Source organism: Dermacentor albipictus, chromosome 4 (assembly GCF_038994185.2).
Source record: "Dermacentor albipictus isolate Rhodes 1998 colony chromosome 4, USDA_Dalb.pri_finalv2, whole genome shotgun sequence".
Lineage (NCBI taxonomy): Eukaryota > Metazoa > Arthropoda > Arachnida > Ixodida > Ixodidae > Dermacentor > Dermacentor albipictus.
The window spans coordinates 121,007,468-121,029,518 of record NC_091824.1 but is presented as its reverse complement, the minus strand read 5'-3'; the positions used below and the strand labels follow the sequence as shown (position 1 = coordinate 121,029,518).

The following is a 22,051-nucleotide window of genomic DNA, read 5'->3' as shown; positions in this document are numbered from 1 at the left end:
GTAGTGAAAATACAAAAGTATTTATTTATACCGAGGATTACACGTTTTATAAGCACGGTTATTTGAGCGGGACTATATTAGCCGCGGAGGCATCCGGCTGTCGTGCTTCGATCTTCTGGGCGGGGCTTGCCCGTTTTTATAAAGTTGTGCCCGACTATAGATGTTCTTCCGCCCAAAATTAAACGACAATGCTACACGCTCTCCACTTCATCGTAGCCTTGCGTGGCGACTACCACAAATACAAACCTTCTGAAAATTATCATTTTACAGCAAAAAAATAATTCTTTACATCGAAAACCTCGATTACGTGGATCTAACGCGGACGCTACCTGTAAGCGCAGCACTGTAAGAATAGCACGCTTATACTATTTTTGCATTATTCGACATGTGATTTTGTGCAGTTCTTAACTCCGAATTCAAACCGAATAGAACAGGGCAGTGAAAAGTGCACGTGTAAAAACGAAACATGGTTCATTCCTCGTTTTCGAACAAATTACAAATATCGATCACTACAACGTAACATTGGTTTTATTTTGAACGATTTAACCACACGATGCACTGCACATAAAAAAAAAAGCCGCTCCGGTATTTTGCAAACTTCACAACTTAATGGGTCTGCCGTTCTTACATTTCTTGCTTCTTAATGACGCGATTTCGCTGCATATATTACAGTTTACTAAGTTTCTACAATGCCTGGTTCTTTCTTTGCGCTGCATGTATTATATACTTAGGAATGCACACGTGAAATTCTTTCTGTATTATAACATGTATGCCCATTGACGTTATTCTTTAGTCTGTTACTTTCTCGCCATACCGCTTTTCGTTGTGTATTTACTGCTGTGTATTTCTTTTTTTTTACTTGTCCCGAGAATGTCGTGCTGCTATGCATATAGATTTCTGGACAGAGTCAAGCTGCGAAAAGTGGCTTTTAGTCCAGAAACCTTCCTTTCAAAGGAAAAGTAAATTGAGTTTAATTGAGTTGTACGCTGACCGAGAAAGTATAGTGCGAACAAGCGCACCCCTGTCCTGAGTAAAAAAAAATATAATTATAATGAATTCCTATATAAAGCCTGAAAAAAAGATTTCTGCTCGCAGGTATCTCTACAGCGCGCCTACCTGTTAAATGAATGGTGCACTATATTCAATAGATTACTGAATTTACTTGATTTTCGTTAAGTTTTTCGGTATGTTCCTCTGCGTGTATGCTGGCCCGCTCTAGCCAATCATACAGAATGGATATGTGCCGCTGTGGCAAAAGTAAATAATCCTTAAATGTAGCTAGATATGTCATATCTGTCGCACTTCTCCGTGAACGCACCTGCTAACACCATTCTTCTCGTAACAAGCGTCACACATCGCCTTCGTATTCGTGACGTCGCCACGCAGATGTCCAACACTGTGTGTCTTACCTGACTTGCTGTTGTGAGTTCGGCATTGCTGGTTATTGGTGTAACGCATACAGACAAAGATTACGTGATAATATAGTTCCAACTTCTGTGGTGAATAAATATAAGCATCGCACGAGGTTGCACGCTGCGTAGGATGAAAGTAAACACAATAGTATGCACCATCGTTAGTTGTACAGGATTTATTTAGCGTCTTCATTGAAGCGCCACGCTTCACGCAGATTTCAGCACGGGTTTTGTGTTTCCGTATTTTTTTATAGGCTACGTTTCAAACAAATATAGCAGAATATTTCCACTCTGCTTTATTTGGCTTCATTGTATCTTTGCTCGATTGGTTGGAAAGAGAGTAGTGACTTCTGTGTATCCTCTAACGAAAAGTTCAAAGGCCCGCGCGTCGGGTTACCATGGATACGGGAGGAACACACAGGTATAAGTGGGTATGAGAATCCAAATGACTTGCAATTCACGACGCTCCTGCACAATACTGCCACAATCCGTGAGGCGTAGCGCTCCGGTGTTTTAAATCGTACAGAAGTGTGCAGATGCAAAGTACATAACAGAAACCAAGAAAAGCAAAACATTTGTGACAGCAACAAACAAACAAAAATAAGAAAGAAAGAAGGCTTCGCTGCTCTGTGTGCGATAAGACGATGTCAGGTTCCCGATGCACCGATGCTAACACGGGATTAATGAAGCGTCAAATAGTTGGCGGAGCTGCTATCCTATCCTCTGGCGCGGATCTTCGTACCGTAAGAACGATTCGGCCACGAAAGTGCGAAGCCGGAGAAATTGGCTGCTAACAGAAATTTTCGGGCCGTTAAAGGGGACTTAGGCGCCGAAATTTTTCACTTAGCCTTCCGGATTTTATATGCGTGCCTTCGCCGTCGGCAACGTCTTTCCCGAATTATTATTTAAGTACTCAGCTACCGCGCCGAGCGGAATCCATTTGTCTCAGCTCAAGCTTTCCTACTTGACTGTCTGCGTCTCGCGAGCCGTTCCTTATCTCGAGTCACATTCCTATTTCTATCGTGGTGATACCACATTGCGACCTCTCTTTCTTTCTCTTTCTTTTTTCTTTCTTTCCTCCCTTCCTTCCTTCTTACTTCCTTTCTTTCTTGTTTTTTCTCGCTTTTTGCAATGTCTGGCCCAGCGAGGCGTGTAACGGCGAAAGAGGGTACTTGAAATCGAGTTGTTACAACAGAGACGCTAATGGCGATATGGCGTCTTCCGTTCAGCTGGAGAAAATGAACGCTGAATGCCGAATTAAATAAAATAATAAAAATAATGTTGAAAATGCAGCTCGCTTGAACTGCACAAGTGCTTGTACTTTGCAGCAGTGTACGCTGCCCTTAAGTGTTGGTTGTGCTTGCTGTGCACACGCGCGCGCGTGTTTCTGGTGGTGGTGGTGTTTCTGTGTTTGTTACGTACGAATCGGTCATTTAATGCATCACCTTCCGTCATACAGAGTAGCATGCTAGTTGTAAGGCTATGCAAACATGTCTAGTATTCGTTAAAATTACTTCCTGTTGTAAATACGGTGGCTTTCCTCAACAATTTCCCGCGACGATGCGCGCTTGCTTCTGCTCAACGCGCCCGCGCTAGCATGATGTCGGCGTCTCTGGCGCCATCGTGAGGTGAGAGAGAGAGAGAGAGAGAGAGAGAGAGAGAGAGAGAGAGAGAAGGGAAGAAGGAAAGGCAGGGAGGTTAACCAGACTGAGTCCAGTTTGCTACCCTACACGTGGTGAGGGGAATAGGAAGAGAGAGAAGAGAGAGAGAGAGAGAAACATGAGTCTATACCTCACTTTCACATGCACTAAGCTAGGTGTGGGATTTCTATAGTCGGGTACTTAAGTCAGTTGCCTTCAGGTAGTGAAGAAGCGCTCGAACTGCTTTCTGGGCTAATGTTCTCACATCGGGAGGTAACTTTGCATGGTGTAAAGCTCTTGATTTCACAGTTGTTTGAAACGAATGAGGCTTTATCGCTGATGAAGGAGATATAGGGCGTGCATGACGCATGCTGGCTGCATGATATGGCACTCTGAAATGACAGGATTATTGCCAGCGATAGCCGGTTAGAGGCTATCTCGCGGTATTGTTCGCTGCTTTGGCTGGTGGCGATGCAACATGGCGCCACACAACAAACACAATAACGTTAAGTATAGAAGCACTCCGTGGTCGCCGCAACCCGAAAAATAAGCTGCAAAAAGAGGCAACAGTGCTGCAACACACCTCATGCGCTCACCTACACTACATTTGTGCAAGTTATATATATGTGTGCGTGCGGGGCGTGCGGAAAATGCCGCGAGCAAGCTGGAGTGTTTGTCACGCTTATGTGTTCCTAACCATGTTTCTTCATTTCACGCTCATTAATCTTTTCACTGAATGTGAACTAACTACCCCAAAAGAAGCAGTCTCAAGCGGGAATATCTCTCTGAAGAAATGAACATGCGAAGAGTCATTGTAGCGATGAGATGAGTTATGCACGCGCAGACACTCCCGCTGATGCGCGACGTGGTACGAGCATGTGAAAAATGGAGTGGTGTATCTGAAACATGCCTTATAGTTAGCATACTTGGTGACAAGAACTCAGAGCGAGTCCCACTCACGACTGCTCTTGCCCTATATGTTTTCGCTTTCAAGGACATATATAGTTCCCGAGAGACCCTGGTATTTAAAGACGTTCGTCGCTGCCGTGACGTCACGGAAATGAGCTAACGTGGTTGGCTGGCGCATCTGCACAAGTTCTCTTCTAGTTAGACGATGGTGCGTTGCCGCTACATTCTTAGGTTGTCCTCGGCTTAGCGGGCTGCGAAGACAAAACGTACGGCAGCGCGGCGAACCTTTCGCGGTAGCAGGGTGCAGAAACGACCCAATTGATGACACAGTTTCCTGTGTTCGCATCAGTGATCCTGAGCCTCAAGCAGGCTATGTATAGGTCACCCACACACGAATTCGAAATTCGGCTTTAAGCGAAATTTGATTCGAAGAAGATTTTCCGCTTTTCTCGTATCACTTACGGCGATGACGTCCCTTTTTAGCTGGACGACTAGCCGGCTATTTCCATCCCTTATTTTCGGCCTCGGTGCTCCATTCGTGCCTCCCTGAACTGAATTTGACTGCTCTCGTCGTATATCACCATTTGGGAGGCAACCGCGCACTGTCATCGGCGAAAGCGGAATGACGCGAGATTTCCATCTCTGTTCCGCTTGTCTGCGTATAGGCCACGCGTAGTGAACCATGCAGAGAATTCTCGAAGAAAAACAAAGCGAAGCGCTGAACACAAACACTCAGGGCTTTCCGGACTGTGTCCCGTTCTGAGCGCTGCTCTCTTTGGCATGTTACGAGTACTCCAACCAGTTCTCTTGCTTGCACTTCTAGAAACGGGGAAATAACTTCGTTTAGGAAGTGCTGCTCTTGCGAGAAATATGACCTTGTCTCAAGCCACAGCAGGGGAGCTCTCACAATTTGCTCTCGCTTTTATTTGAAGCACTTATGCTACGCTGCGCTGCGTCTTCGCAGTTATGAGCGAAAACGCGGAGAGACGGGACTGACTTTGCAATATTCGGGCTGTTAGTGTCATCCGAGCGTGAGAAGCAGGCCGGCACTAAACAAATCGGGTCCGGCGCCGGTTCAAACTGGCTCTTTCTTTTTCGCAGAGAGTCACAAGAGTGGTGCATGCAGTCATAATCGGAATGGCCGCGCGGCTCCGTACAGCGGGAAGGACTTCCTGAAGCCAAAAGGAGCCTGTTTGCCGAAAGAGTTGTACAGGGAAACTCTACTTACAGAAACTTCAATGAAAGTAAGAAAAGAGTGCCTCAAAGAGAACTTTCATTTAGGTAACTAAAGTGCAGCTACGAGCGCTTGCTATGTGTAATACGGAAAAGCGAGACAATTAAGTTGTGCAGAAATGCATTTATCTAGTGTTCTCTAAACTGTTCATACAGATGCAGTTTGCCTTGTATAGTGCACAACTTCTATCTTCTCTCTCTCTCTCTCTCTTTCACACCGCCGTCTTCCCTATAAGTTTTGGATAACCTACTGTACAAAGTCTATGTTACCACCTTGTTCCTTCCTCCGCACGCCTCCCACACCCCATTCTAAAGCCGCTGCATTGAAATTATTTTGCTCGCTCGGGAAGCTCGCACAAGAAAGCAGATGGCCACATCACGACGGGGTGCAATGAAAAAAAAAAAGCATCTGTATGTTAAGATCTGGACTTACGTTAAACCGCCCGAAGACGTCCACATTAATCTGCAGCCGTCCACTACGCGCGTTTCGCATGTTGCGAATGATTTATCAAAAACCGTCACCTACAATTGCAGCTCTCAAATGTAACAACCTTTCAATTTCTTACGAGTGTTGTCATTGTGGTTTCGCCATGGTGGTTGGCGAAGGATAAAGAGGACACCAGAAGCTTTTCTGATACTATATATATATATATATATATATATATATATATATATAATCTTTACTTTCCTGTGACGTGACGCTTGTTTCACAGAAATAGTGAAGCGCCATGAATATGCAACTACGTGTAAAATGCATACAATATATAAATGTCACTGGTTTCTTTTTATTTTTTTCTGATATGGTGACGTGCATTGAGTGCGACTGAATACATACGTTTTTGCTACTATACTACTGAAGCTAATTTGCGCTGAGGCACATTAACAACCATACGTGGGAAGTGGCCGTCGACCTTGTCGCGAGTCCCAAGTTTAGGAGTCCTAATTTAGTCCTACGCGAATTAATACGCGCCAACTCAGTCCAATCTACGAGACGCCTTCACGACGGTCGGATATTCAGGCGAAAGCTGGCGAGAGCGAGCCGCATGCATCCTGTTAGTGAAACGACGGCGGTCGGCTTCGCAAAGAAGGGAACGGGGTGTGAAGAAGTGGTGCTGGGGGCTTACGAGGAGCGCGTGGGAGGGAGCAGCAGTTTATGGGCTGGGTATGCGCGACGGCCCAAACCGTCAAGCGGACCAAGAGAAACAAACAGCCGCCGAGTTCGCTGCCCGACCCGGCCGATCTCGAGGAGCCACGTCTGCTCGTCGCGCGTATTCCTTGTCTTCAGTGCTGACAGACTTTGAAAGCCAGTCGCCTAAAGTCCTTGTCTACATTCTTACAGTATAACAGTATACCGTGTTATTAACTGAGAATCAACTTAATGGGTTCCTAGTCGCAGTTTAATGTCCGCGCTCCTGGCGAAGACGCGTTGTCCATCACCGCTATCGTAGCTCGAATCGCCTACAAATGTATTATTCCTGTTATTATTTAAAACTCTGTACTCTTTCGCTGACGCGATTCAAACCGCTAACACGTCGGGTTTTGCGATGGATACCTAGCTGGCACGCTAACCACCAATACGAGGAGGATAGGTTAGGATTGATTTTAGTGAATATTGACTGCATGCTTGTGTTATTGAGATTCGCGAACCCATTTCTCAATGGTGAACCTGCACCTCAGTAGTTGTCCTTTCTGAGGTCTACTGTGTTTAAGATACCGAAGGCCTTCTACGTCACCGCAAAAAATAATGACCCCCACGGCTTTAACCGGTGATGCCGGCTGTCCGGTCATCGGTGGTGAGCGTGTTTCGGTCGTTCGCACAATCACCAACGTCGCCTGCCTTTACAGCGAACCTCTCAGTGCGACTATAGAAGCGCTCGAGAAGAGTACGCTACTATGCGTGTTTTCCCGCGAAAGAACTGGACGATTCACAAAGTTTATATTTAAAGGAACTGGAGGGTCACTTAAAGGGGCGATGCGCAGGGAAATGTTGAAGTACGAAGGTTAATTAGGGGTCATATGGTAATGTTGTAATGTGCAATTTTGTCTTGCCGGCTCAAGAAAGCGATAAAAAGAAAGTAAAGCTACAAGTTTCACGTGCCAAAACCTCGGTATGGATACGAGGCGCGCAGTAGTGGAGGACTCCGAATTAATCTTGACTGCCTGCGGAAACCACCACCTCGAGCTTAGCAGGACAACCGCTGGGCTATCACAAGGTAGCCGCACGTCTCAACTTAAGCGGAGGCACGTCCCGATTGTTGCCGCCGCGGTTCCGCTGCCCCACGGCTTACTTGTGGGAAGGCGTTCTTATCCGCTTTGACCTTCATGCGGACTCCGATTTGTCCCGAAATGCCTGCTAATCTGCGGCGCTGAATCGGCGGTTCAGATTTTCGGGTGTGGTGGCACCACCTTCAAAAAACGACTCGAGAGGCAAGGCGACAAGGCGAAGCGGCTTGCGCATTTTCTCTCACAGAGGAACTTATTTTAAAATGCCGCTATCACAAGCCATCTCAGCAGAGGGTGACGGGGGCACTGTTGCAGTTTTTAAAGGCAACAGGATTGGACAGGCGGCTGTAGCCTGAACAGATGTTTATAGTGCTTCAAGCGCTACTGTGCTGTGCGGTGGCAGTATGTGGAGACAGTGACCAACTATGATTGTATGTCTATGCTCCTTACTTTCTTTGTCTCTACTTTGTTATCACTTTATCTCCCCCTCCCCTCTGCCCCCAGTGCAGGGTAGCAAACCGGATCTTCCCCTCTGGTTAACCTCCCTGCCTTTCCCATTTCCCCCTCTCTCTCCTTCTCTCTCTCTCTCTCTCTCTCTAATATATATATATATATATATATATATATATATATATATATATATAGCGCAGCGCTACGGAATAGTATTACCGATGATGAAGAGGCGAGCAGTAAGAAGACGACGACGACGGTTGGAGGCTAGCGTGGGCTGTTTCCTCTTGGCCAAGTGCGGCGTATTACGTTGTAAATATACTTGTATAAAGCTTTTCATCTGCGTCTTCTTACGTAACATATCTGGTGGAGGTGGCCGTTCCCTGTACCTCGTCACGGAGCTTCGCAGTGGACGGTACGTCGAGCCTATAGCTTGCTAATGGCTCCCGGCGATGACAACTCGACTCAGCAATCTCCGACACTATATATATATATATATATATATATATATATATATATATATATATATATATATATATATATATATATATATATATATATATATATATATATATATATCAGGCACGTACCCAGGATATTTTTTCGGGGGGGGCCCACCTCCTCCATCATCATCATCATCGTCATCATCATGTTTTATGTCCACTGCAAGACGAAGGCCTCTCCCTGCGATCTCCAATTACCCGTCCTGCGCCAACCGATTCCAACTAGCATCCGCGAATTTCCTAATTTCATCGCTCCACCTAGTGTTTTGTCGTCCTCGATTGCGTTTACCTTCTCTTGGTACCCATTCTGTAACCCTAATGGTCCAACGGTTATCTAACCGGCGCATTACATGACCTGCCCAGCTACATTTTTCCCTCTTGATGTCAATTAGAATATCGTCTATACCCGTTCGATCTCTGACCCAAACCACTCTCTTTCTCTCTTAACGTTATGCCTAGCAATCTTCGTTCGATCGCTCTTTGCGTGGTCCTTAACTTGCTCTCAAGTCTCTGCCCCATATGCACTGGCAAAATGCACTGGGAAATGCACTGGCAAATGCATTGGCACTGGACATATTGCACTGGCCAAATGCACTGATTGCACACCTTACTTTTCAATAATAAGGGTAAGCTTCCAGTCAGGAGCTGGAAATGTCTGCCGTATGCGATCCAACCTATTTTTATTCTTCTGTGAATTTCCTTCTCATGATCAGGGTTCCCTCTGATTAATTGACCTAGGTAAACGTACTCCTTCACAGACTCTAGTGGCCAACTGGCCGTCCTGATCTCTTGTTCCTTTGCCCGGTTCTTTATCATTATCTTCATGTTCTGCACAATAATATTCAACCCCACTCTTACACTCTCTCTTTTAAGGTCTCCAATCATTTGTTGTAACTCGTCTGCATTGTTGTTGAATAGAACAATGTCATCGGCAAACCGAAGGTTGCTGAGATATTTTCCGTCGATCTTTACTCCTGAGCCTTCCCAGTTTGATAGCTTGAATTCTTCTAAGCATGCAGAAAATAGCTTTGGAGATATTGTGTCTCCCTGTCTGACCCCTTTCTCTATAGGTATCTCCATGCTTTTCTTGTGTAGAATTAAGGTAGCTGTAGAACCTCGTAGATATTCTAACGCGAAATACGAGTCAGTAAGACGAGAAACTATTTACAGATTATATTTACAACAACGGTTGCAGCGCTGACCGGTTAGATTCACAGCGCGAGCCCAGTTCGTTCTTCCTCCTCTTTTCTGGTGTTATGGCGCCTACGCGCCTCGTTCAAACAAACATCACACGCATGTAGCAATATTTTCCAAGCTTTTTACGTAAGCGTTCTGTACTCCTCGATTACATAGTGCCTCTATGATTGCTGGTATCTCTACTGAATCAAATGCCTTTTCGTAATCTATATGAGCCACATAGAGAGGCTTATGTACTCTGCAGATTTCACGATAACCTGGTTGATGACATGGACGTGATCCATTGTAAGGTATCTCTTCCTGCAGCCAGCCTGTTCCCTTGGTTGACAAAATCCAGTGTTAACCTTATTCTATTGGAGATTATTTTGGTAAATATTTTATATAATACTGGGAGCAAGGTAATGGTCCCATAATTGTTCAATTCTTTAACGGCTCCTTTTTTGTGGATTAGTATAATGTCTGCATTCTTCCAGTTTTCTGGGACCCTTGCAGTCGATAGACACGTCGTATAAATAGCCGCCAGTTTTCCAAGCATTATGTCTCCCCCATCTTTGAATAAATCGACTGTTATTCCACCTTATCCTGACGCTCTTCATTCTTTCATGTCTTGCAGGACCCTTCTGACCTCATCGCTAGTTATAGGAGAGTTTCTGTATCCTGTTCATTACTGTTTCTAAGTGAACTGTCGTGACTCCTCTGGGTACTGTATACATGTCAGCTTAGAATTTTTCCGCTGCTTTTACCATATCTTCGAGATTGCTGATGATATTATCCTTCTGATCATTTAGTGCATACATCATGGTTTGTCCTATGCCAGGTTTCTTTTTAACTGATTTCAGGCTGCGTTCATATCTTACGGCTTCTTCAGTCTTTCTCATGTTATAGTTTCGAATATCAGTTATGTTCGCCCTATTGATCAGTTTTGACAGTTCCGCGAATTGCGTAACGCTGTGTGGCCGCCAGTCCCATACAACCGCGTAGAGCGCAGGACTGCGATTCTAGACGTACTGCGCTCACTGCGAAAGGTTAGAAAAACACCCACATAAGCACAGCAGAGAAGTGGCTACGTGAGGCAGTTCGACCGATAATTGTAGAAGCGTCATTCAAAACAAGTAATTGTTCTCCACTTCCGGCGGCCTTTTCTCTACTTCCTTTTTAAATAAAAGATGTTGATCCATAAATATTCTCATAAACAAGGGTTAACTTTTTTATTATTCGCTTTTGCTTGGAGTTTGGTTGTTGCCTTGGCTCTCTCCCTTAGTAGATCGCTTAATTTCTCAACTCCTTGCGATTTTTGTTTCCAGTTGCCAATTTTGCACGAAAAGTGCTATACAGTTAGGGAAAAACAGACGAACTAACGGGTGACAGTCATCTTGCTTATGGGTTTAAGGGTTATTGCAGGGTTTCATGATGGACGCTGTTTCGCATTTTATTTTATTTTCCCCCTTATCTAACCCATATCACGTGTATATGGTTCCGGGCATCTGCCAGCGTCGCGGCGAGCCGTAACTCAAGGAAACAGTGAAGCAAAAGGATAAGTTAAACGCAATTGGCGTTTTCTCCGGCCGCAACTCGTTTCATGAGAGTACAGACCAGCTGAGTAACAGCCGCATCCCTCTCCTGGTCCCAGGATCAGCCTAAACAAAGAAGGTTGAACTAACAAATGCAACAGCTATGCGCGTGACGGTTGAATAGATGGTGACAACTGAACGCATCTCGAGTTAATCGCGTGGGTGCGGAATCTACGAGAAACCTGTCCTTCACATTACAAGAGATGCCGATAACTACCGCCATCTAAAAGTAGTGAAAAAGGCAGCATAATGCTGACCGATGAACAGCTGCCAAGCCTCAACATTGATCTGGCGGTGCTTTAGGAATGTGTGAGGAGTGGTGGCGTGGGTGGGGAAGGGGGGGGGGGGGGTATGCCACTTCATTTCGGGGGGGGCCCGGGCCCCCCCGGGCCCCCCCCTGGGTACGTGCCTGATATATATATATATATATATATATATATATATATATATATATATATATATATATATATGCGCACTGACCACGCCGTCTTGCTTGTGGCGCGTGTGGTGTTGGAAGCATGCGGAATAACACTGAAACGCGAGTGCAGATTTACCGAAAAGCTTGGAAAAGAGTTGCCTTTCACACAAACAAAACTTGTGATAAATGTTGAATCTCGTTTATATCTCCTACTTACGTCCTACTGGTGCGAGAAATCTGGTCACATTAGATGTGCATAATTTCCCAATTACGATAACTTCACTGAAACAATAAGTATGAGTAAATTATTTTTGTTAGTTAGTGACTAATTACCATGCGTCACCCGTTACTCCATGGTCGCCACCACTGACGGCATGTCTCCGAAGGAACCTGTCTCTTATTTCAAAACGCCTGTTTTAAATATTAGGTAAAGTACTCGCAGAAATACCCGGTATGTGGTGAGTGTAAGCAGGAGCTTGTGAGTGAAGTGTGAGCAAAGTTCAGGCTGCGTGGCAAAATTATACAAATAATGTCCTTTTCTCCAAGAAATTTATCTGAGAAAATGGCATCATATGCTCTCTGCAGCAGGTAATTTTGAAACATCCCGTGTTGAATAAGAAGAAAAGGAATGGCTGAAGCTGGATAACCTATTGCAGTGAATTCCGCCACATGGATGAGATGACAAGAGGAAAAATGAACAACTTTGAGATATTAAAAATGAAAGTTGGAGCACAGCTGCCATTCCAGTCTCTATAAGCATTCCAAGTTTTCATTACATAGAGGCGCGACCTAATTTCATTTTTGGTTCGGTTTCAAAACGGAGGATGAAGGCGTGCATAAACAAAATACACCAACAGTGTACAACCGAAGCAAACATTTGGCAAGCAGCTCTTCTAGAAAGGCCTGATCAAAACGACGGCTTGTAGATTAAATTCGGGCAAAGCAAACACGACTGCCGTCACACAACGCAGACCGGCAGCCGGCACCGTGTGATATGGCATTCCAATTCGGAAGCTTAAGATGAATAACACGTGGATCGCCGTTCTAATCAGTGGAGATATAACTCTGCACTAAAACGTGCACGGAAGCACGCTCAGCTGACACGAGGCCAGCATAGCTAATTTTGGTGTACAAGAGTCCGGGACCAAGTGTTTAACAAATACTGCCGACGATAGCAAAAGGAGAAGATTAAGGAGAGGAGGATAAAGGGAAAAACACTATTTTGCAGCTTGAAAATAACGGGATTTTCTCCATAGTACTACCCACTACGGTAACCCTGTGGTTATGACGTTGCGCTGCTTGAGTTCGAGGTCGCGAGTTAATAATAATAATATTTGGGGTTTTACGTGCCAAAACCACTTTCTGATTATGAGGCACGCCGTAGTGGAGGACTCCGGAAATTTCGACCACCTGGGGTTCTTTAACGTGCACCTAAATCTAAGCACACGGGTGTTTTCGCATTTTGCCCCCATCGAAATGCGGCCGCCGTGGCCGGGATTCGATCCCGCGACCTCGTGCTCAGCAGCCCAACACCATAGCCACTGAGCAACCACGGCGGGTAAGGTCGCCAGTTCGATACCGGCCACAGTGGCCGCATTCCGATGGGAGCGCTATTCAAAGCCTCTCGTAAACCGCGCATTGGGTGCACGTTAATGAACCCCACGTGGTCAAATTTAATTCGGAGCCCCCCACTACGGCGCGCCTCATAAGCAGGTCGTTGTTTTGGAACGTTAAAGCCCAACGTTTAATGACTTTACTAGTACATGCAACAGCGGGTGTTTCCTGAGGAGCCAAGGATACTGTGAGTTTCTGATGGAGGTCTGATCACTTCATTCCAGTTGGGGAGGGGGGGGGGGGGGGAGGGGGAAGGTACTTGCTAGTAAGACACGCGGCAAAATGCCTTCATAGCTTCGGAAGCGATGCTTAGGCGGAGCATCAAAGGATTCAATGAACCCTACGACTCCGGAACTACGCTGTAGTTGCGCACTTTTTTTTATGCGAAGCATATTACTAGAGTTCAACCCAGCTCCTCAGGCGCGGCGGTGTCGCCTTCAATACCACGTGACACCATGACGTCACGACAGAGGAGAAACGGGGCTCCAACTCGCGCCGTCGCTCGCGGCGTCGCCCCCCGCAACGGACGCGGTGAGCGTCGAGCAACGCAGCGTTCGGCGCGACAACGATTTATTCATGAAGTGCAACGCCGCAGACACCGACACCGACGACACCGGCTTTTCTGCGACACGAGCTCCTTAACGCTGTCGCGTTAAAATAAAGGCTAGTATGCTTCGCATCCTGGGCGTAACCTTAGCTAAGCCACAGCCATTTTTTCTCTTTTACTTAAAAAAAAAACGTTATGAACAAAGGCCTTCGCATTGCCTCACAGATAACTTGCACGCCACCTCATTGACCCCGTTTTAGATAACCCTTCGGAGCTCCCACAATGCAGGTAGAAAAAATAAATAAAACTGAAGGTAATGCTATTGGAGTAAATCACCGCTTTCAGCCCTAATATGCGGTTGCACTCCCGACACCATGGCTGCAACGGTGCCAGCATAAGCAATAAAAACTGGCTCACATCGGGGCCTTTCACACAAAGACATCGCCCAACGCAGAGTGTGCGGCTTCCCGCAGCTGAGTCGCAGACTGCCGTAGGCGCCCATGCATTGTGCTTTGCCATTGGCCGCGGGCCAATGTCGACTGCTGGCAACACCGCTGATTCATCATCCTCGCGGTGATCAAATAATAACTTGCTCGTTCACAGCCTTGTACCAGGTCATTGTTTTCATATCCTCTCTATTATTCTATGAATCGTTCAGCAGCCCACTCGTGTAACGGCGTCCTCACCGCCGCCTATCTGACTCAGCAGTTCGTTTATTCACGTGATCAGCGGTATGGAACTAATGCGGAGGGGAATAAAAACCTGAAGTCGAAGTCTCTGTCATTTATTAATGGACAGCGGCCTCATTGCGAGTATACTGGTGTCACGATTCCACTGCTACGCCGCCTTAGTGGAACCAGAGCAAGGAATAAATATGAATTATTCGAACCGAAAATTAGATATTCGAAAGGCTGGGACAAGCGGTATTCGTTCGAGCGTTGCTCGGAGACACTTCGCGTCTACGCTGAAACTTTTGAGTAGACGGGAAGCTCTTAAGACTAATAACATTATCTTGCATTGCTGTCCTTTATGTTTTGAACTTCTGCGGCCTAACTTGATTCGAAAGAAGTGAAAGAAGCACTTACGCCGACATTCAATAATTCATGAACGTCGCGCGCTCTGTGTGGCATCATCTCACACTTAAATGTAGTCGTGTGCGCTTCACCAAAAGACAAGTACGAAATCTGGCTTAACTCGATAGTTTAGCTTCCAACATCTACCGAATTGCTTCCTTCCCCCCGGTATATAGTATCGTATGGAACCGCTCTTTTGCAACCATCGTTTTCATTTCGCGCGCATCCACTTCGAGGCCGCCATTCACCACACCGAGCAGGTCGCCCTGCCACTCCAAGTGCTCCCTTCCGTTTTGGTGACGTATGCCGCCACAATATTGAACTGCGGTGTGCACCATGGGGCAGATTTTCTGTCAGGAGACACCTCGTGCGGCCAGGAGGCACGAGAAGAATTTGCGAAATACTGCGTGTAGACGCTACACTGGTATCACGCAGCCCCAAAGCAGCCGCGTACGCTTGGAGGGAAGTGTAGGGCTACTCATAAAAGGTAAAGCGGAGATGTTTGTGCCAAAGGAAGGGAGTTAAATAGGGGTTAAAACAACGTCAGTGCGAACAAGGCAAATATATTTTCCACTCCGGTGCATAAAGCAAACACAGAGAGAGAGAGAATCAACTTTTGTGCTGAGCCCTTAGTGACGGGTGGTGCGCGCTTGCACCAGATGGGGTGGAACCTTATTCTCAGGTCCCATATGTGTCCAAAACAAACACAAAGCAAACACAAACGTATCAGATCTGTTGATCTTCACACGCTGTTAGCAAGTGAATACAGAAAACGCTGTCCTTATCAATCGACATGCCTCCGCCCGCCCGTGTTTCGTATAACGCCCGTCCCTGAATTGTGTACGGAGCTTTACCTACTCGTCCCATTATTCGCCATTATAAACAACTATACGGAGTACGGGCCCTTGTAATCCATCACTGGGGGCGTGGTTGGCGTCGCCCATTAATGAACGACGGGACCAGGCGTGTCCCGACATCACTGACGTCATTGACTTCTGGACGTGTCACCTGTAAATCCCTGCCTACTGTTTGCTCCCGTTTTTCCTTGCGTCATATGCGACAGGCTAGCACGGGGCGTTTGCTTGGACGTGGTTTTGATTTTAAGGCGCTTTGCTGCACGCAGTGCAGCGTGCCCACACGTTTTTCACTCTCGACCGCTTGCCTCCTTCCTCTTTCCCTTACCCCCAGTGTAGGGCAGCAAACCGGACGCTCGTCTGGTTGACCTCTGTGCCTTTCTCCCCCTTGATTTCTCTCTCGCTAAGACCATTCCGCCAACTATCGCAGTGCTTATGCCCATAGTCCTTCTGCGGTTCCCGCAGTCTAAAAGACATCGGGAAAATGTGAATGCGCATTAGAGAATTAACGCTTCAGTTTTGTCTTAGCCGTGTGGATTATGCTTCAACTCGCTGCCTTGAATCCACTGCATTCTGCCGGGCGAAAAGATATCACGTACGGCCAGCTATCATTCCCCATAATACTCCATGAATCAAGCGCTCCACTGGCGCACCCTATAAATGCGATGAACTGGAAACACTTTGGTCCTAAAGCTACCTATACGTATAAACCAACCGTTTTCATGCCAGTTTGAGAAGATGTCACAGTTTCGGCCAGATTGTAATGATCCTGACTGGCGCAGTTAGGAAATCATGTCGGCCGCGACTCCGCATTGTGAACTGCTTACGAAGGAAGTTTTTCCCGACACCTGAAAAATTAAAATCGCACTTATATTTTATTCAAATAACAATTATATGGACACTCCCACCGATTTTTTGCCGTCGGTGTCGTCATGAGGTTCTGTATAAAGACCAAGTGCGACAAGATCCTATCGCACCCTGCATGCCGTAGTTTGTGTTGGCCTTGCGAGAGTGAGCCGAGAAGGATGGCGGCGCGATCCGCGGCCTATGTTGGTGGTCACGTGTGAAAGCACGCGCAAGGCAAGGAGGGGGTGCAGGTGAGCAGGCATCTCCTCCGCTATCTCTGCCATGGCTGCGCAAGACTGCACTAGGCCCGCGTCTCACCTTGGAATTGTAATCTCCAGTCGGTGCAAATGCTAAGGCTGGCCGAGATGGCTGGTGGCTGCATGTGTGCGGTCTTTTCGCACGCCTAGCGCTGGAGGTCGCGTAACCTCAAGCTTCGGTGACACGTTGAAGCGAGAGGCAGCAGAAGCGTTCGCACCCCTATGTTTGCGCTCTTCTTCGCGCCATCGTCTTGACAGCGGGTGTTCGTGATCGCAGGGTGAGATCTGTTCATGCTTCCCTTTTGCACGCTCGGCACATTGCTCGTTAATTATATTCGTGAGTGGATGTTTACTGCAATTTGCATGGCCAAAAACGACGAATCCTACTTTGAGCAGTTATCTAATGCTTTGCTATCGCTATAAGTGCTTTTGGGCGAAACTGCGACATTTAAAACGATTAGCTTTCTCTGACTCTTTCGGCCATTGCTGTGGTTGGTCACTGGTCGGCCGATGGTCGAATTTGACAAGAAAAGCTCTCGATTTCTTTTACTCATTCTCTCTCTCGTTGACTGGCTTGCTCGCACGTTCGTTCGTTCGGATCCGTCCGTACGGGCTATTTCTTACATAGACAGTCATCGTCTATGGTTTCTGTATAATTTTCTTGTACCACATTTAACTTTTCTTTTCGTGGGCACGACGCTGGCACCTTGTGCGCATTTGCCCTGGCCACTTCCAAAATCCTCCGTAACAATGATCGTTTTAGTTTTAGTGCGACAGCAGTATAAACTCGGAACAGGGTGTCCTCTCTCCATCCATCCTTTTCTTCATGGTTTGCGACATACTTCATGTCCTGATTTGCGCATCGCTTAGTTAATATAGAATACAGATACCTTATTGTCGCGTTGCAGTGACGGGACAGAACCAGACAGTACGGAAACTATGAGTCACGCATCTAACTTCCTATTGGGCAAATGTGAGCCCAGAAAGACAAGTCACACCCAAAGGACAAGGTTAGTGGCTATCGCAGCCACCTGTCGTCGGAGATCAGATCTCATGGGTCAAGTCCGTCCGCGATTTGCACGTGTATCTCAGTACATTCTGGAATAATCGCTTATGCTCATTTACATTGGACAACAGCATTCGCGTTGCGCGTGGTCTAGTTAGACAAGACTATTTCACTAGAGAATCTGTGCCATATTCAAGCATTTTAGGAGACAATAGGTGCACGTAGCGGTGAGTGACAAATTGACGACAGGGAAAATCCGACGAAAAATGGGCACCGTCGAGAAGCAAAACAATGTGCGTGTGATAATAAAGAGCTCTTTGCTGTGATAGCCACTTCAGAGCTAGAAAAAAAAAACAATCTTACATTACGTTAAGCCACGGCGAATGCGTCGTCGTCGTTATACGCAACGCTGGGTCTGCATAATATTTCCGCAGTTGTTTTAAACAAAGCTGGGAGCGTTGGAGTTAGTCGCGAGAGTAATTACTGTCACAGTACATTAGTTTTAAGCCTCAGGAATAACTGACGTGCGCTTATTTATTTATTTCATTTGCCAGGTTTAGATCCGCTACGCACTTGGATCGCTGCTTTCTTTTTTCCCCCCGTAAAACAGGACAAAGAAAAGTTCTCCTTTCTTTCGCCCCCCGAAGCTTCGTTCGCGTCTTCTTACGCGAAGGTGAATAACCGCAGGGCACGCGACTGTCCAAAGATCACGCAACTCCGCTAGCTCGCCCATTCCCTCAGCGATTGATTCGGCGCGCAAACAGAGCCGCAAACCGTCGGAAGGAGGAGAGAGGCCCAGTGTTGCGCAGAGCAGAAGCAAACGCGGCATTCGCCTTCACTCGCAGAATAAATACGTAGCTTGCACATTCGCCTCGGAGTCGTTCACGAAGTCTGCGCATAGCACTCGCGCAAGCATCGCGTTTCACCGTCTCACATGTGCCCACCAAAAAACAAAAGGGCTTGCAACGAGACAATAGGCACAAAGTTTCCTACAAAAGGAGAGAGAGAGAGAGAGGGGGGGGAGGAAAAGGCAGGAAGGTTAACCAGATATGTAGATACGATTTACTACCCTACGCTAGGGAGAGAGGGGAGGGGAGGTAAAGCGATAGCAAAGTAGAGATAAAGAAAGAAACGAGCATAGACATACAATCACAGTCAAATACTGTCACCGTATACCGTCACCACACAGCACAATAGCACATTATCAAAAATGACTAGCGGGATCTCTGTTTCTGCGATGGTACAGTTACCGTGGTAACGATGGGTAAGTACATGAGCTTGTCTAAACTTCGTGCTTGTGTCTTTAGCCGTTTCTGGCGATGTTATTTATTACACTGCTTTTCTTTTTCTAAATTTCCAAGCAACCACTGCTTTCTAAAGGCGGAAAGGCACTACGTCGCATCTGCGTATATGCATAATCATTGTGAATTGTTGCATTTATAAGGTAATGTTTTTGCTGAATGTGACCAATCTGCAAACTTTGCAAAGCCGTTTGAAGCCAGAAGGGGGAAGTTTAAGCAAATCCATGCACTGTCTATCACTTCTGGGCTAACTGAGCCGCCATGCTTCCAGCTCCTGTAGACACCAGCGTCATAGTTCCCTGTGGTAATTTGTGTAGGAAGCTCTCTGGATGCGAGAACCACTTATTGTGCCACTATCCAATGTTTGTCCAACTTATTGAGGAAACTAGATGATCGCCCTCCGAGTGAACAGACAGTACTAGAGCGCAGTCCTCACCGATCATCGGCTCAGAAGGCAGTGAAGACACTTCTGTGCTCTCTGAGAACGTCTGGTTTGCACGAGCGGCTTTGACTCAATGACTGTCTGTGCACGTCTCTATACGCTCTCTCTCTCCCTTCACCCCTTTCCCCTTGTCCCTTCGCCCAGCGTAGGTTATAGCCAACCAGACTCTGGACTGGTTAACATCCTTGACTTCTCTCTCTCTCTCTCTCTATTGTACTGGAAAATACATACCGTCGGAGGGAAGGATCGCTCGCAAAGAGAAACATATTATTACTCCTGGCGCAGTCAGTCCATTTCTACAGCTTGCGAAAAATGAAGGCCTGATTGAGGTTTTCTTTTCGTTTTTTTTTTATTTTCGTTGCGTGGTAGCAGCGACGAACGCAGAAACGCACAGTGGACGCATGCGCGCCCTGCGCAGAAGCCGCTCGCCGGCGAACACGGTCAGGCTGTGATGGATTGGCACGCCGTATTCACTTTGTTCGCATGGCAGCAAACACGAAATATCGCTTTCTGTGTCTAGGCAAGATTGAAACCGGCGGCACGTACACTTATGCTTGAAAGCTCCTCGTTTTCGTTCGGTGAGAGAATTCGTTCGTAGAGCGGAATTCTGCTCACGGATTTTGTGCACGAGTCTATATGCTCGCGAGGCCAGTGCAAATAAGTTGAGGGAAGACGATAATTGCTATCTCTCTTTCTTTTCCTTTTTTTTTCTTTTGAAATCCATTCCGACTCCACGAAGGGTTTTAATTAGGGCCTTGCTATAGCGTCGAAGCTTTCTAACCGTGTACTGCGAGTGCTTGCAGAGTGTTGGCACGAGTTTTCAAATGTAATGTGAGACGCTCAGCCGAACATTTGAAACTCTATGAGGCTGCAAAACTTGAGATAGCGCACGCGTCAATGAACTGTACATGTCAGGAAAGGGCCTTTAGAGTATAGTTGCGAAACCACCCACTGGTTCTCCAAGCTTCAAAATCTGCAAAGGTGGTCGGACAAAAACAGCATAGAGAACATTGTCTTTTCAATTGAGTATACTGAAAAGTACTGAATTGAGAAATGAAAAGACACACGTGATGCGCGCAATGTTATTTTATTTCCAATTGCGCTCAAGGAGCTATTCACGTTCTTCTCCCGTCTCACAAGTTTTGTATAATTTGGCTTCATGGTGACACGCACGTAATTGTCCGTTGTTCTGCCCCGTGCTGTGCGGCATAGCGATTGCGTGTCTGCCCGGCAGTACGGCAAGACGCGGATACCCCCACGTCGAGAACCACACGTTCGCAAATTACAATGCCTCCATAATCGGTCCACTTTAACTGGCGAAAAACCGACCGAGCATACGCGGCCGACCACTGGGACGAAGCGACAGAAAGCTCGGCTTTTATAAAGGAACTAGTCCCTTGAAGGCGCGCATTTATTGCAGGGAGGAAATTGGATGCGATTTGTTGTTTCATAGGGTAATTTTGCAGAGCACAGAGCCGGCCACTGGCACAACGGTAGGTGTATTGTACAGATGGCTGTATGAGCCATTCATTGTACAATTTGCTGTCACTCGCAGAGAGAGAGAGAGCGAGAGAGTGATTGTTGAAAGGAAGAGGCGATATTTTGTGCAACCCTTTAGGGAGCACGACTCAGCGCCTTAAGCCTGTTTTACATGAGGCAGTTTTCATCCCATTGGAAGTGCTATTTCGGTCCCACGCGATGGAAATCGCAGTCGCAGGTGTCAACCCCCCCCCCCCCCCTCCCTCTCCCTTCTGCGACTGCGACCAACCGGTTGGTCGCACGTTGCAGTGATCGCTGCTATCTTTTGTCCAAATTGCGCTGAGAACCGCGAGAGCTATTTCGCTGTTTGTTTTGGGAAATGGCGTCGCGGTCGCTCAACACAACATTTACAGGTAATATTTTATCTATAAACATTGGCTCAACAAGCCTTGAACAGTGCAACTAATTGGGGGAAGTCGTGGATTGCGCAAGCGGTACGTACTATCAATGCGCCCACACGCGAACAAGGAAGGTAAAAACTTGTACGTCAAATTCGGTTCTGTGATTTTTATGCGCTTGTTGACACGCTACATTGCTAATCAGGTGACGCTTTTTTTTTCTTTTTGACATTCTATTGGGGGGCTGATATTACATACTTTTGTGTTCCCTTCTGTTGTTCGCACGCGCTGCAAGTTGGAAATACACTACGAAGTGTCCCTCCCGAGACGACATGGCCTTCGGATGTCGTTCCAATCATCTGGTTTGTTGCGTACAAGATACTCGCGATATACGAAAACACCGCATTTGTAGAGCCGTAAGTTACTACAGACTGAGCAGTTTAAGGAATGTACAACTACGATCGAAGAATGGTGGGTCGAGGGGATATGACATGACAGCATAGTATCCAACGCTTCAACGTCGCGCTATACGCGCGAACATATTTAGTTGCAGTCAGTTGGCTTCGCCTTTCAAGGGTATTCTTTTCGGTGAATTATATCTCATTTCAAGGTTCTCTTGCTTTCGCTGCGAGACGCGACTGCTTATCAAGCTCAGAAAACAAACGTGCAGACTATATA

At 46.6% G+C, this 22,051-nt stretch overlaps 1 protein-coding gene across 27 annotated transcripts in view; it reads left to right on the top strand.

Annotated features, from left to right (window-relative positions):
• Positions 1-22,051, top strand: part of LOC135917748 (uncharacterized) — a 162,631-nt gene that overhangs the window by 68,354 nt on the left and 72,226 nt on the right. For 11 of the 27 annotated variants that reach the window (XR_011514064.1, XR_010569395.2, XR_010569390.2 and 8 more), the window contains one exon: positions 5,063-5,205. The exons of 15 other annotated variants lie outside the window; for them this stretch is intronic. Coding sequence is in view for 7 of the 12 variants with exons in the window: in XM_070537535.1 (XP_070393636.1) it covers positions 5,063-5,205 (143 nt within the window). In the remaining 5 variants the exon portion in view is untranslated. Of the gene's footprint in view, positions 1-5,062; positions 5,206-16,958; positions 17,026-22,051 lie in introns of those variants that run through there. One more of the 27 variants, XR_011514074.1, reaches the window with a different exon arrangement.